The 14,799-nt window shown below is 53.7% G+C and overlaps 1 protein-coding gene across 2 annotated transcripts; it reads right to left on the reverse strand.

Annotated features, from left to right (window-relative positions):
• Positions 1 to 14,523, reverse strand: MFSD2B (MFSD2 lysolipid transporter B, sphingolipid). 2 transcript variants are annotated; one of them, XM_053201181.1, is made up of 14 exons: positions 12,421 to 14,523; positions 9,363 to 9,488; positions 8,115 to 8,239; positions 7,507 to 7,630; positions 7,150 to 7,352; positions 6,937 to 7,067; positions 4,699 to 4,789; positions 4,464 to 4,585; positions 3,945 to 4,028; positions 3,555 to 3,635; positions 3,215 to 3,324; positions 2,691 to 2,834; positions 2,105 to 2,281; positions 1 to 984 (listed from the first exon to the last, which is right to left on the reverse strand). In XM_053201181.1, the coding sequence occupies exons 2-14, from the start codon at positions 9,443 to 9,445 to the stop codon at positions 960 to 962; spliced, it is 1,500 nt and encodes a 499-aa protein (XP_053057156.1). In that variant the 5' UTR covers positions 9,446 to 9,488; positions 12,421 to 14,523; the 3' UTR covers positions 1 to 959. The 2 variants fall into 2 exon arrangements, with proteins under 2 accessions (XP_053057156.1, XP_026889084.2); XM_027033283.2 differs by having other exon boundaries at positions 5 to 984; positions 7,150 to 7,228.
• Positions 14,524 to 14,799: the final 276 nt, after the last annotated feature.

Here is a 14,799-nt window from a genome sequence, read left to right on the forward strand (position 1 = left end):
TCCCACGTGGCATCTCTGGCCTGAGGAAATGCAGAATCAGGGATGTACGGCTGAGGACACACAGCCAGGGGCAGTGACGTCAGGCACCCTCCCCCTTCCCTCCTTGGGCAGTGGTTTCCCAGGAGGTGGGATGAGAGGGCTGGCCACAGTCATATTTTACAGAATCAATAGAAGATAAACCTTTTAATTTTTTTTTTTTTTTGAAAAAATAAACCTCAGTGGATCTTTCTTCCTCAAAGATATGGCCTTTAGAAAACTGTGGTCCCTGTGCTTTTTATAAGATACCATTTCAAAAAAATATTTCCACAAAAAGAACTTTTGTTCATAAAAATGATTGATCTTTGATGGCTCCATATCGGCCTGTGTCCATTTCCAGAAACAGTGTTATCTGAACAAAAGAGAAAGGCTTGAGAAACGCCTCTGGCGGCCTGCTCGGTCTCCTCACCCCACCGCTGTCCCCATGTGCTCCCTCTGGGGTCTGTTGGCCTCAGTGCATCTGTCTGTGTCTCTTTTCGTGACATCCCCAGCATGTCCATCTGTCCCCACTCTGCCCATTCGTGCGATGTCTGTCAGCCTCTCTCTCCGATGTCTACTGGAGTATTAGGAGGAACAAGAGGTCTGTGTGTCTGTCCTGTTGGGTGAGCAGGTTGTGGGCTTCCTTTTTCCAGGAATAGCTGCTATTGGGATGCTTTCGAGGTCAAGGTTACCTGGAGCTGGGTGGTCAGGGGCACAGGCCTATCTGACCTGGTCTGTGGTCAACAGGCAAGAAATGACTGCTGAGGGAACTGGAAACCAGGCTGGTCCCTTCAGGAGATGTCACTGAAGACTCCATATCCCAGGGGAAAAGATGGGTCGCATGTAACCTTCGAAGTAAGTATGCTAAGGGGCCGAGAAGAAAGAGGAACGTCGAGCCCAGAAGATGCTGGCTCCTGCTGTTCCAGCCCACGCAAGCTCAGACTTCAAGCAAGGGTGTAGCTGGTCCGCCTGTAAAAGGAAAAGGGGCCAAAGAGAAAGATGAGGGTGGAAGGGGACTCTGTCCTGCCATAGACCCTACGCCCGATGGAAGTGGCGGGTCCCTGCCGTCCTAGCAACTCCTCCCCTTCACAGCCCCTTGGGAAAAGCTACAGCCCTTGTTTCCCCAAGTCCCCCCAGCAGTTCCCCATGTGCATGTCACTCCGAGTGTGACATGTGATCTCAGTGTTACTCAGCCCAAGTCTGAGCCGTCCACGCTGAGAATGAGGGATGGATGACAATGCCACTTCCTGCCAATCCTGTACAGTCCTCTGTATGCACACGTGCTCAAAGTTCTGAGTGTGTGAGCATCTCCAAAAATGCGGCCACGTGCTCGTGAAAGCCACTGGGCCAGACGTGTTGACGCTGCAGCACCAGCTTGGCCTTGGGCCCTGTGCTGGGCTTGGTACACGGAAGTGAATAAAACACAGCCCTAGCCATCCAGATCCCCCACAGTCCACTGGGAAGGCCAGCCAGTGGGTATCTCATCCCTGTGCGGAGGGATCAGTGCTCGGAAGTGGGAAGGACAAGGCTCAGAGAGTGGCTCAGCACAACCTGTGGGGGAAAGAGTAGAAGACAATCCAGCTTTCAGCTCCCAGGCTAGAGGATGGTGCCATCACAGGAGGAGGAGCCTAATGGGGGAAGAAGATGAGTTCGGCAGTTCGGGGCTCATCAAAACTGACTCCACGCTGGTGGGACATCAGGAGGAGATGTGCAAATCAGAGCCCGCCATGTGGTTCTGGAACTTGAAGGAAGTCCGGGGGGGGGGGAGGGGCAGCTTTAGGAGTCACCGGGCACAAGAGGTGCTTGAGATCAAGCAAGTGGATGAGGTGAGGGGGGCAGGGGCCGAGAAGGGAGCCCTTCCACACCACCCTCCGACAGGTAATCGAGGGAGGGAGACTGAGAAGGGATGAGCAAAGCAGCTGAAGAAAATCCAGGAGAAGATGGCATCACCAAAGCTAAGTGCAGAGTCTGCAGAAGCAGGAGTGCTCAACTGTGTACGTGTCTCGGGGCACCTGCCGACCGGTCAACCTCACACCAGTGGATGTTTGTGCTTCCCTGCCGTGTGTACCCGTGTGCATGGGGTGCCCACCTCTGAAGGCTCAGCCGGCGGGAGGAGTTCTGGCGGGGCACCTTTGGAGTGGGGCTGACCATGAGGATGCACAGACCGGTGAGGATCATGCAGGTGGGCACGGCGCCGATGAGGACCTTGAGGGTCACCACCACCTGCTCCGCCTGCTTGCAGGCTCCTGCCTCATACCCCGCAAACCTGGAGACACAGCGTCCCACGCATCCAGCTCAGATCTCACGGAGCCCAGCTCCCAGCAGGAGGGGTCCCAGATACCCCACCCCCACACTACCCTGAAATTTGGATTCACTTCCTGGCCAGATCAGCCTGATCATGGCGGAAGGGAGAGTTGAGAGAATGGGCTGGCCAGGGAGGAGCTCAGACAAAACTAAGAATGTGGGGTACAGCCCCCAAGAAAGACCCCTCTCAGTCATGTGCACAGGGCAACCTGAGGCAGGTGGCTCCCCTACACTCTCTAAAGAGCAGAGCTTGGGTCCCTGACTCATGGGTGTCCCCTGGCCCATTAGGGTGGAGAACTCTGCCCTCTTCCTCCCACTCCAGTGGGAGTTAGTCTTTTGTGCCTCTAGTACAGTCCAGCCCTGGGACTCACTCCAGACTGAGAGTGGAGATGCCGAGGGCGCCTGCGCCAGAAAGCTTGGAGAAGAAGACATAGGATGAGTAGAAGATGGTCTCCAGGCCTGGGCCGTGCTGGTGCTGCAGCTGGAAGTCATCCACCACATCTGGAAGCATGGACCTGGGGGAAGGGGCTGCAGAATTACCCCTTTTGTCCCCTGGTAGCCATCAACCCGAGAGCTTTCCGGGGACAGAGACCAAATCGGATCCATCCTTGGGTTCCTGCTGCCCAGGACCAGGAGTGGCCCACAGGGAGCCAGGCAATATGTGTGCTTGCGTTTCCTCCCTTCCCCCAACACAGCTGCCCACTGTTCCTGCTGTCTGGTGCTCTTTCAGGAGAGCTCCAGCGACTGAGCTGGTGGCCTCCGTCTCCTGCAGGTGGGAGGGCCCTACCCAGCACAGGGTGGGCACAGGGGGCCTGGGACAACAGGTGGATGTGAAAGAGGACATACCCATGAGGAAGGACGTGATGCTCCCACCCCTCCCCCTCACCCAGCCTACCAGGGTAGCAGCAAGGACACAGAAATGCTCATGCCAGATACAAAGGCCACCACATATGCCACAGGTGCTGTGGGCACAGCAGCCAACAGGATTGCAAAAGGCACCATCACCTGGGGAGATAGATACACTAGCTGATCCCTCCACCTGCCCCAGACTTGCTCTTTCAGTCCCACATTCACCCGTCTTTACTAATGACCCTGCACCTGGTCCTTTGCTAGGGATGGAAGACAAATACAGATCAGCCCTGCCAGCTCCCAGGAGGCCGAGGCTCCAAGGCCACTTCCCTGACCCCACCACCTTCCCTGAAGGCACCTCGGCCCTTGCTTCCTGCCTCACTCACACAGATCCCAAAGGCTGATGTCTTCTTCCCAAATCGCTGTAGAACCCATTCCCACAGGGGCGTGCTCAGCACAGCTGAGACCTGTGAACAGACAGAATCATCCCAGTCCGGGCCGTGCTGCCAATGTCTTTACCCACCCAGGTTCCAGAAGCCCTGGCTTTTAGGTGGGATGCTCGAACTCCACTTTGCCCCCAGATTGGAACCAGTGGCTATGAACTTTATGACCCCAGACCCAATCCCACCCTCTGCTGGAGCGCAGGTGACTAAGATTGCAGCAGAGTCCAGAATGTTGACCAGAATTCCGGCTATGCCATGTCTTGTCAAGGACCACATAGTTCCCTAACCTAGCCCCCTGACTGACCTTGCCTCTGCCACCTCAGGACCACTCACCAGGATGGTTAGCACCACGCCCTGGACATGGTCATGTAGCCGGGAGGCATGTGTACAGAACAGGACCAGGTAGCTCTGCTCCACCTGAGGAGACCAACAGGCAGTAGGCTTGCATAGGGAACGGCAGGAACTCAGAAGTCAAGGGCAAGGCCTAGGTCTCAAGTCTGGCCTCTTCTTTGGGACCTCGAATACGGGTTGCTGCTGCCATCATGCAATCCCCTCCCCCACAGAGGACACTTAGCCCTGACACAGGGATGAATAACCATTCCTAGTCCCTCCTCACTCTTGCCTGGCTAGTGGACCTCACCACGCAGATTCTGTCAGCTTCCTAGCATCGGGGCCCTGACCCTCCCAGCCCCACAAGCTCTGTCCAGGTCTCTCTCCTCCTTGCACCAAACTCCCTAGGCCCCGTGCCAGCCACCATTTCTCCCTATTAAAGCCCAACTCTGGTTGGTGGAGCCGGGAGACCGAAGCCGAACATACACAGGGCAGTATGGCTAGAGCCAAGGCCAGAGGTACCTGAATGGCTGCTGAGATGAACAGGAAGGAGATGACCAGCTTCAGGTAAGGTGGGTGCCGGACAGTGAGCACCAGCCCAGCCAGGAAGCTCGGGCCTGGGCCTGAGGCTGGGACGGAGGAGCCTGCGACACAGGAAAGTGACACTTGGGCTTGGCAGAGTTCAAAACCAAAACCCACGCCCCAGAGGAGTCCTGTCCCTGCTTCTGCTTCCCACACTCTGACTGCACTCCCTTACCTGGTCGCTCCTTCACCCCTAGGCAGAGCAAACTACTGCACACAGGGTAGGTCACAGCAACCACAGCGGAGGCAATGGAGTAGAGACGAGTCTATGGGACAGGACAGAACTGGGGTGGAGGTGATGTCTCCCACCTACGGAAGAGGGGACACCCCGATGGGGGCAGAGGGACCTTCAGCCCAAGCCCAAGGATGCTGGGTGCCCCTCCTCCCAATCACCACAGCAGGAGATGGAGATCTCAGGGCCCAGAATGGTCCTTCTGCTGCGCCTGTGGCTCCTGCGTGAATAGGAGGGCATCCATGCCACCAAGGGTCTGAGCCCTTCCTCTCTCCGTCTCTCTCATTTTTTAAGGCACAGATTTATTGCTGGGACTTCTGCAAGCTAGACCCTGAGGTTACAGTGGTGAATAAGTGACTCCTGTTTCGAGTGTGGAAGACAGACTCATGAGCCAACAGTTACAATATAGTGTGACTCACAATGACACAGACAAATGTCAACAACAGAAACAGTGCTCCCTGTCACCAGGGGAAGATATACAAGTAATAAAATATATGTAGACATGCACAGGAGTAACAGTCACCTGCTACAGGAAAAGGTTGCCTCTGGGGAAGGGAAGAAAGAAGGAGGCAGGCTTGGGTGGGCTCAGCACAGTTGCACAGGACCCCACATTCAGGACGGTGCTGGGGTAGGCGTTAATGCTCTGCTGTCGCCGTCTTGAAATGCTTGATCATTTTATCTATGAATTTGTGTTTTGTGAGTGAAGTCTGATGGGATGGTACAGCGTGACTTGACGTACCTGAAGCTTTGTGCTTTGGCTCACATGAGGCTCCACCTCCTGGGGGTGGGGTCTCAGCCTCCTGCTTCCCATTCCTTTGCACTTTAGGCCAGGCCAACCCAAGGCCCCTGTCATCCGCACCCAGAGAGTGACCTGGTACCTTTGGGGAGGGGGCCTGTGGAGGCCTGAGTGGGGGGTGAACATGCATGTGGGTGGAGTCAGTCTGGGAGGGGCAAGGCCACCACCTCTGACCCTCAGCTGGCAGCATCATGAGCCTGAGGGCAACTTGGTGGGGCCCCTCATGCACCTGGACCCAAACAATCCCTCGGTTAGGGCGGTGGGCCATGGGAAGGACAGACTGACTTCCCTGCTGTCTCTGGAGCCCCCTGTTTTCATTTTGCACTGTAAAAGGCAAATTTCGTAGCTGGCCCTGCAGATGGGTCTGGGGATGGAAACATGGGACTTCATCGTCATGTCTCTTCAGTGGGTGCTGGGCCAAGATGTGCTACTATTCTCCTCCCATTGATTCTCAAGCCCGGGTGGGGGGCAGAATCCCCTGGAGGGCTTGTTCAAATATGGACTGCTGGCCTCCTCCCAAAATTTGTAAATCGGGGTGGGGCCCAAGATTTGCCTTTCTAACAAGTTTCCAGGTGCTGCTGCTGCTGCTGCTGTCCAGGGACCGCACTTTGAGAACCAGAGCTGTATAATTTTTTTTGCTAAATCTGACATATTTATTAAACGAGCTGGCAAACAAGAAAGATGCAGAGAAAAGCAAACCCAGGGAGGAGCAACCTGTGCCAGGACCTGAAGGTGAGGGCCACCCATGCTGGAACTCCTTTACAATGGCCACCTGACTGTGCTGGGGGAAGGGCTGGAGGCTGGGGTGCCTGTGTGGGAAGCTGTTGCAATACTGGGGTGACCGGGGAGATGTTGGTGTGTGGGCCAGGCTGGAGCAGTTGGGGATGCAAGGTCATGACCTGATTCCAGATCTGCGGCCTCAAACACGGAGAGGAGTTGGTAATAGGCTGGAGCGGGGGTAACGGTGGAAGAGAGAGCACTAAATGATGGCTCCTGGGGTTCTGCTGGATAATGGTATCACTTGCTCAAGGGAAAAGTCGCTGAACTTGATGGATAAAATACATGCATGTCCCTTAGTTGCTGAAGAGAGATCTGGTTTGCAGGGAGAGGAAGGGGGACTGCTCCCAGGTCTCCCTTGTCCTTGCACACCAGGGGTGAGGCTGGGGGTGGGGGCCACCTAGTCAGGGCTGAGTGGGACAGGCCACAGGAGACGCTTCCTCCCAAGCTCTGCAGGGACGTCAGACCCTATCCCCTGCCCCTGTGTTCCCTCTCCATCCCTCTCCCCTCCTGCTGGTCTGCTTTAGAGGGAGGCAGGACGCCGAGTCCCGCCGGAGGAGCGGGAGGGAGCGAGAAGCGAGCGAGGACAGGGTGGCGTGGGCACTCACCGCGTCGGGAGAGATGGCGACTGGTCCGGGGAGCGCGGGGTCCTCGCACCTGTGCGGCCCGTGGGCGCCCGACACGATGAGGCCGTGGACGGCGGCCCCCATCAACGTCCCCGCCATCTCCATGGTCATCCCTGAGGCAGAGCGGCGCTAGGTGACCGGCGCTGGCGGGCCCGCGGGTGGCGGCCTCCCGCCCGATCCCACGCCCGCACTCACGGTACGCGGTGGCCGAGTCCCGCTCCTTCGGGCAGGGCGTCAGGAGCATGGTGAGCGCCGCGTAGGGCACCTGGAAGAACTGGGCGCCCAGGCCGGGCTCAGGCTGGCCCCCGCGGCCCAGACGCAGCCTCTGGGGGCCCGGGACCACAGCCCCCAGGCCCAAGCCGGTCCCTGAAGCAGGCTGGCACGGCCAGGCTGATCCCCTGTAGCCCAGAGGAAGGGGCGTAGGGCCGGAGCGGTGAGCAGGTGCCGGCAGTGGGGCCCTACCCTCTCCCCTCCACACAGACTTCACGGTGGCCAACGGCCCTCTCTGGGGTTCCCGGAGTCCAGGCCCCGGCAGGGGAGCCACTTGCTTACCGTGGCCAGGGCCTGGAACAGGGAGTAGAAGGTGGTGTACCAGAGGCCCCGCAAGCTGGTGAAGGGGGGCAGGAACCACAGGAGGAAGTAGGCCGTCGTGATGAAGGGTGTACAGCCCAGCACCCTGTGGAAGCACAGCCGAGGTAGGGCACCAGGACAGGGCGACTCTAAGGGCAAACCTAGAACCACCACACCCCTCTGGGCAGAAATCCTCTGTCCCCAAGAGGAGCCCTGGGCTGGGGCTCTCAGGGTGGTCGTGGGGGGGGGGGGGAGGGAGGTGGCGGTAGCCTGCAGCGTGGGGCCATTCACTGCAGAACTCTGGGCACTTGGGGCCTCCACTTGCCCATTCTCTGTATCCAGGCCTTCCAAGGCCTCCAGCCCACCCTGGCCACAAGTAGACCCCTAGATCCGGCCTGGAAGCCTTGGAGGCTTTGTCCAGCCCTGCACCACCTGGTGAGGGAAAGCCCCTAGGAATATCTCTGAACTCCTGCATGGCTCAGCCTGACCTACTTGGGTACCAGCACCTATTACTGTCCTGTCCTCTAACCATCCACTGGCTTTCCACGGGGGCTGGGAGCCAGGATCTGTGGGGCTGTGGGGCCGCTCACCAGGGCATGAGTCGTCCAGACCCTGTCCTCCTACTTCTGTTGATGAAGAACCCAGCCACAGGGTCAGCAGCTGCCCCAGACACCTTTCCTCCAAACAGGACAAGTGACACCTGGGCAGCAGGGATCTGAAAAGCACAGGTGGGGGGGATAGCCAAGGCCCCGCAGCATCAGAGAGGGGTGTCTGGGTCTGCCCACCTGCCAGGAGAAAGTGCTGGTGACCTGGCAGGGGGCAGAACTGTGGTGTGAAGGTCTATTTGGTCTCTTTCCAGGGACACAAATCCAGAAGGCTCTAAGGGCACGCCTGCACTAGTGAAGAGAGGGGCGGGGGGAGGAGCTGACAGGCACACACTGGCACATTCCCGTTATCACTCATGCCCAGCCACTTCTGGAGGAGGCTTGGGGGCCCTCATCTGAGGTGGCTCAGTGCAAGAAGGGTGACAGAGGTAGGCTTTTTGTTTCACAATGTAAATGTTTTATTCGTTTTTCTGATTACATAAATGACACCCTCGTTATAAAAACATTCAAACAGTACAGAAAAATACGAGCAAAGCTCATCTGAAATCCCCCCATCCTGAGACAACTGCCAGAGCATTTTGGTGATCACCTTTTCAGGCATTTATTCATGTGCATTCAGAATTTATAATTTTACCTAAATGAGATCGTATCAGTGTCATTAAAAAAAATCATAGGTACTACATTAGACATCTTTTTTCTGCTTCCCCTCTGTCCTCCATCCACCATTCCCTCCTATAACCAACATTAACAGCCTATAGATATCCTTCTGTAATTTATTTTCTCCATGCTTATATTTTAACCATATGTAGTCACATACACATACTCATGTACCTACATACATGGGGCATGTCTTTGTTTTGGTAAAATGGGATCAATTTGTATCCTGTTCTCTCAAAGTAACTTCTCTCACTTGAGGGTCATCACAGAAATCCCTCCAAGTCAACTGGTATGGATCTAGCTCATTCTTTTGAATGGCTACAGAATAGTCCATTATGTGGATATTGCACAACTTATTATACAACTACTTCTGTACTGTTGGGCATTCATATTGTTTCCCGATTTTTCACTACAAAAAGCCTGCAGTAAACATCCTCAAGGAGGTTGCCCTCAAAGGCACTTGACTTCCTGACAGGTTGGGGACAGAAATGCCATCTGCCAAGTGAAGTACAGGTAGGGGTGGAAGAAGTGGGTACCAAGGAAGATGGGGGGCCCTGTGCTGCTGTCCACACTCACCTGTGCCACATCAAGCAGGAAGAGTTGCAGGTAAAAGGCAGTGGCGCTGGAGGCCACCTGGTTGGGGATCCCCCCAATGCCATAGCACACCTTGGTACAGAATGAGAGGTGACCAGCTCTGCTGTCCTGGGGAGAGACGCAGGAGCTAAGCCCCCCACCTGCGCGCGCGCGCGCGCGCACACACACACACACACACACACACACACACACACACACACAGTTCCCCACACCCTCCTGACCTCCATAAGCATCCTGAGGTCCCTATGTCTGGAGGGCTTTTCCAGTAACCTCTCAGTCCTGATTTGCCCTAAATCATCTTAAAAGAAAGTGAGGCAAAGAGGAGGAAAAAAAGTCCTAAACCATGACCTCTCAAAGATTCCACAGTGGAAGTTCTTCCTTACACTTCCCTCTCCGTGCTTACTGCTACAGTCTGTTTTACTTTGAGTCAGCAAGCCAGAGGGAACTGGGGGGGGGGGTCAGGAGGCCCCCAACTTTGCCACCAACTCCCTGTGTGACCTTGAATAGATCGCTGAATCTAAGCCTCCTCTGTCAAATGGAACATTCCTGCCAACTTCAAGAGTTGTTTTGATGCGCAAATGAAGCCGAGTGTTATTTGCTCCAGGATCGGAGTTTAATGTTCAGGATTTCTGCCAGCGCTGAACCACTGGCAGCCTGAAATCAGCCGTGGCGAATTTATACCACAGATATCAGCAAACACTACATATCAGAGGTGCTTTCTTTATTTTCCTGGGGAGACTGTTTCCCAGCCCGTCACTGAGATAAAGTATTGTTTATGACTCCAAATGTGTGCGTATCTCACAAGCCCTAAGCTATCCAGTGAACTCCAGACTGGAATATTCGACTGCCTACTCAGCCCCACATGGTTGCCTACCCGGCATTTCAGCTAAGCATGGTCAAAACACAACTCCTGATTTCCACCCATTGTCCAACCCAACTCCTAACCCTATTGTCCCCATTGCATTAAATGGCCTCCATGTCCACTCAGCAGATCAAGCCACAAACCTTGATTTCTCTTTCCCAATCCCCCCACCAAATCGATCAGTGGCCTCCTAAATGGCTTCCCTGTTTCTGCTCTCGTTCCCTACTGTCCACTCCCTATCCAGTCGTGTAACATAAATTTGATCGTGTCTCATCTCTGCTTAAAACCCTCCAACAGCTTGCCATTGCAGTTTGAATAAAATTCCGCATCCTTCCCATGGGGCCTACAGGAATCCACAGTCAGCCCCTCCCCCCATTCCCACCTCACTTCAACAGCTCTCCTCAACCATGGTGGCTTCCTTGCTATTCTTCAAAATGACCATGCCCATTGCTGCCTCAGGGACTTTGCACTTCCTGTTCCTTCTGTCTACAAGGCTTTTCCTCTGAGTCTTTGCAGAGCTGACTCCTTGCCATTCAAGTCTAAGCCTGAATGTCATCTCAGAGGCCTTCCCTGACTACCCATGTCTCTCTCTCTCTGTTATACTATCTGATATGTTCTCATTTATTTCCTGCCTCTCCCCACAAGAATATAAACTCTCTGAGAGCATGCACTATAATTTTTTATTCACCACCATGTCCCCAGTACCTAGAGCAATATTTGGCATATGCTCAGTATAGATATGCTGAAGAAATAAATGCCATGAAGACACTATGTAAAAGGCTGTTTCTCCAAAAGATGCTGGGAATCCTTCCTTTTCATCCTTTGCTCGGGGACATAAGGGGGAGTGGAGGGGACTATGACTTTACCCATTTTAGTATCTTGCGGGGCACCCCAAATGGGCCCTTCTGAAGGGAAGTTCTTGCTAGATAAGGGTTTATCATATCCTTTGCACACTCTTCCTGTTCTCAGAAGAGAACCACACACAGGGCAAAATGTGATGTCCTTTTCTGACACTGGTGTGAACATTATTTCAACTTCCAGAAAATTTTATTAACAGGCAGAATCCAACTTGATAGCCCCACTTCACCCCATGGGACTCTTGTTTCCCCCTAAACACTCCTAGCAAGCTTCTGTCACAGAGAAGTCACTTGAAAGAGAAATTCCAGCTGAAACTCTCTTGGAACCTTGAGGATGACAGTTTCACCCACTTAAATCACAAGCCTTTCACAGTTAACGGAGCACCGGTTTTGGTGCTAGACTAACTTGGATTCAAATTCTGTCTGCCACTTCTAGGGCAAGGTACTGAAACGTGGCTGGGCTTCACTTCCTCATGTGTAAAACGGGGTAAAAAATACACCTCGGAGGGTTTAGGGGAATGTAAGCCTGGCGCTTCAGTTTTCCCTCTTGCCGTTAATCTCACCCCGAACTTCCCTGGGAAATGAGGGTCCCCAGGGGGCCTCCTTATCTCACTTTCTTTCTTAGGGGCCACAAATCCTTTGCTCTGAGGCGTCTGAGAGGAAGAACTGAGGCAACAGAGGGAAACCAGGTGAAGCGGCGCCACGCCGGACCACTGCGCGCGGAGCAAGCAACGGACCTGTGCGTCCAGCGGCGAGCTCAGAGGTCCTAACCCCTCTCCAACACGGCCGGGCAGGCGCCCCGCCCCGGCCACGCAGGAGATGAGGAAAGACGAGGACACCCCTGCCTTCCCACTTGCCCTCTACCCTCACTGGGAAGCCGGCTGCCAGGAAGTCATCTCTGGGGAGCGAGGGCCCAAGAGAGCCTGGTGCCAGGTTTTGAGAGGCTGGCTGAGCCTGCACCCTGTGCCAGGAGCCTGGGGTGAGGGGCAGCCCCGCACACACACCTGAAAGTCGCACCTGCCCGGGGTACAGGGGCGCCCTGGGAAGACCCGGGGTGTGGTGGACAAGAGACCTAGATTGGGAATCGGGAGCCCAGAGACCCGCCCTGGTCCCGCCAGCCTGGCTAAGACGCACCCAGCGGGTTACTTCACTTGTCCAGGACTCGCGAGCATCTGGCCTCTCGGCTCTCGGCGGTCCGAGTCCACCAAGGGGGTGGGGGTGGGGGTCGGAAATCTGGAGCCCCGAGCCGGGGCCCCACGCCCCTTCCCTCCGCCTCCCTCGCGCAGCCCCAGCTCCCCACTCGCCCTCGCCCCACGCTCACCGAGCCGCGCTCCGAGGTGCGCGCTTCCGGCGGCGGCGGCGGCGCCTGGACGGCCGGGGCCCGGGGCGCTCCGGGAGACGAGGCCATGGCGCGCGGCAGCTCCGCCCGCGGCCGCTGCCCTGCGGCGTTATCGGCCGGCCCGCGCGCGGGGAGGGCGGCCCCGGGGCCGAGTGGGCGCGGCGCGGCGAGGGGCGGGCGGCGCGCGGGGCGGCGGGAAGCCGCGAAGTGCTGTTTCGTTTCCACAAAGGCGAAGTGCCTTGAGCCCAAATTCGCAGCGGGAGCGGGGGTGGGGTGGAGGGGCGGCCGGGAAGTCCCTCGGGACCGCTTTCCTCGGGGAAGGTCCCGTGGAGAGAGAGAGACAGAGAGAGGGAGAGACGGACAGCCAGCGGCGGTTCGCGCTACACCCCTGCTAAATCCTGGCGGTGAAAGTCGCCAATTTATTTGGAAAACGAAGCTATAGAATGGACTTGTTTAGACTAAGATTGTGGCCGAGAGGCTTCCAACCGGTCAAGTTGAATACAAGATGCCTGAAACACACGCTGTCCAGCCTCACACAGATGGGATAGTATAGCCATGTAGCTAAGTTCTGGCCGGTGGATGGCCGGAGAGCAGCGTTCCAGAAAAGTCCTTACGAGAGAAGGGGTCACATCACACACTGACTTCAGTGTGTTAAGTCAGTAAAAATGCACCACGGACGCAAGTGTAAAGGCTAAAAGTATACACCACCTCGAAGAAAACAGGAGCAAATCTACACAACCTTGGGTTGGACAGCTGTTTCTTAGGACACCACAAGCTGGACCATATCTAGATGAGCAACTGTGCTGCAAACAATCCAACGAAGTGAAAAGACAACCCACTGAATGGGAGAAATATCCCCAAATCATAAGGGCTGGTACTGGAATATATAAAGAACACTTACAACTTAACAATAAAACACTTAAAAATGGGCAAAAGGTTTCAAGAGGTACTTTTCAATAGACAAAAAATAAGCACATGAAAAGATGCTTATGTCATTAGGGAAAACCCAAACTCCAAGACCCCACAGCACTGGATGGCTAGGAATAAAAAGACCAACAATAACAAGCACTGGGGAGGACGTGGAGAAATCACACATTGCTTGTGGGCATGTAAACTGGTGCAGGTGCTATAGAAAATGTTGGCAATTCTTCAAAAAGTTAAACATGGAATTAGCATATGCCCCAGCAATTCTTCCCGAGTATATACCCTAGAAAAAAACATGCTCACACAAAAATTTGAACACAAATATTCATATCAAGATTTAAAATAACCAAAAAGTGAAAACCCAAATGTCCCTTAACTGATGGATAAATAAAATGTGGTAGGTGTATCCATACAGTGGACTATTTATTACTCCACAATAAAAAGGACATGGATGAACCTTGGAAACATTAAAAGATACGAAAACCATATACTGTATGATTCCATGTATACAAAATGTCCACAACAGGTACATCAACAGAGTGTAGAACCGAGGGTAGGGAGTACAGGGTTTCTTCTAGAATTAAAACACTAGACAGAATGAAAACACTCTAAAATCAGATTGTGGCGATCCTGTGGCTATACTAAAAGCCACCGAATTGTACAATTTAATTGGGTTAACAGTAAGGTAGATTACGTCCCAATAAAGGTATTGTTTGTTTGCTTTGCTTTTGTTTTTAAAGGGAAAGGTGTGTGCTTCTTCCCACTGGATGAAATGCAAATGTGGTGACTGGTGCTAGGACAGTCATCTTGAGACATGGAGGTCAGTGATGGTATGCGGACACAAACAACACGAGTCTGACCTTTCATGAAATGGTTCTACCAGCCCTGAATTGCTTCTATCCAAATTTTGCATGGAAATGAGTAACATTTTATTTTGCAAGCTACTATGAGTTTAGATTTTCTGTCATGGCTAAATACAATCCTTAAGTATGCACCATCTGGTCTAAAGCAAGCCATTCCATTTCCAATACCTCAATTCTTTTTGAGGTATAACTGACATAGAACAGTATACTAGTTTCAGGTGTACAAAGTAGTGATTATTTCCTTATACTGCAAAATATGCCTCAATTCTTTAACCTACAAAATGGGTACCTTCTGTTTCCTTGATTGCAGCCTTATCAACAGTGGAAGGATAATTAGATGATACATGTGCTAAATATTTAATTCTTTGGAAACTAAAACTCAAGCTGAAATTTCTTTGAATAATCTACCTTTACATACATCATTTTATTTGCGTTTTTAGGCCTGGGAACACTTCATTCCCAATATTTGTACTCTGCAGCACATACTACCACAGTTTTAATTTTGAGAGAAAAGTTAAAAAAAAAAAAAAGCCCTGCATCTTTTTTTTTAACCCAGAAATATAATTAAAATACA

This window comes from Acinonyx jubatus, chromosome A3 (genome assembly GCF_027475565.1).
Source record: "Acinonyx jubatus isolate Ajub_Pintada_27869175 chromosome A3, VMU_Ajub_asm_v1.0, whole genome shotgun sequence".
Taxonomy (NCBI): Eukaryota; Metazoa; Chordata; class Mammalia; order Carnivora; family Felidae; genus Acinonyx; species Acinonyx jubatus.

Excerpts from the sequence above, each read along its gene's own strand:
- MFSD2B (XM_027033283.2), bottom strand. The coding sequence starts at position 12,507 with ATGGCCTCGTCTCCCGGAGCGCCCCGGGCCCCGGCCGTCCAGGCGCCG. Across the intron at positions 7,631-8,114 it reads TCTGGACGACTCATGCCCTG|GGTGCTGGGCTGTACACCCT; the intron begins GTGAGCGGCCCC and ends GTGCTTCCACAG. Across the intron at positions 985-2,104 it reads CGCCGGCTGAGCCTTCAGAG|GCGGACCAGCTACACCCTTG; the intron begins GTGGGCACCCCA and ends TTCCTTTTACAG.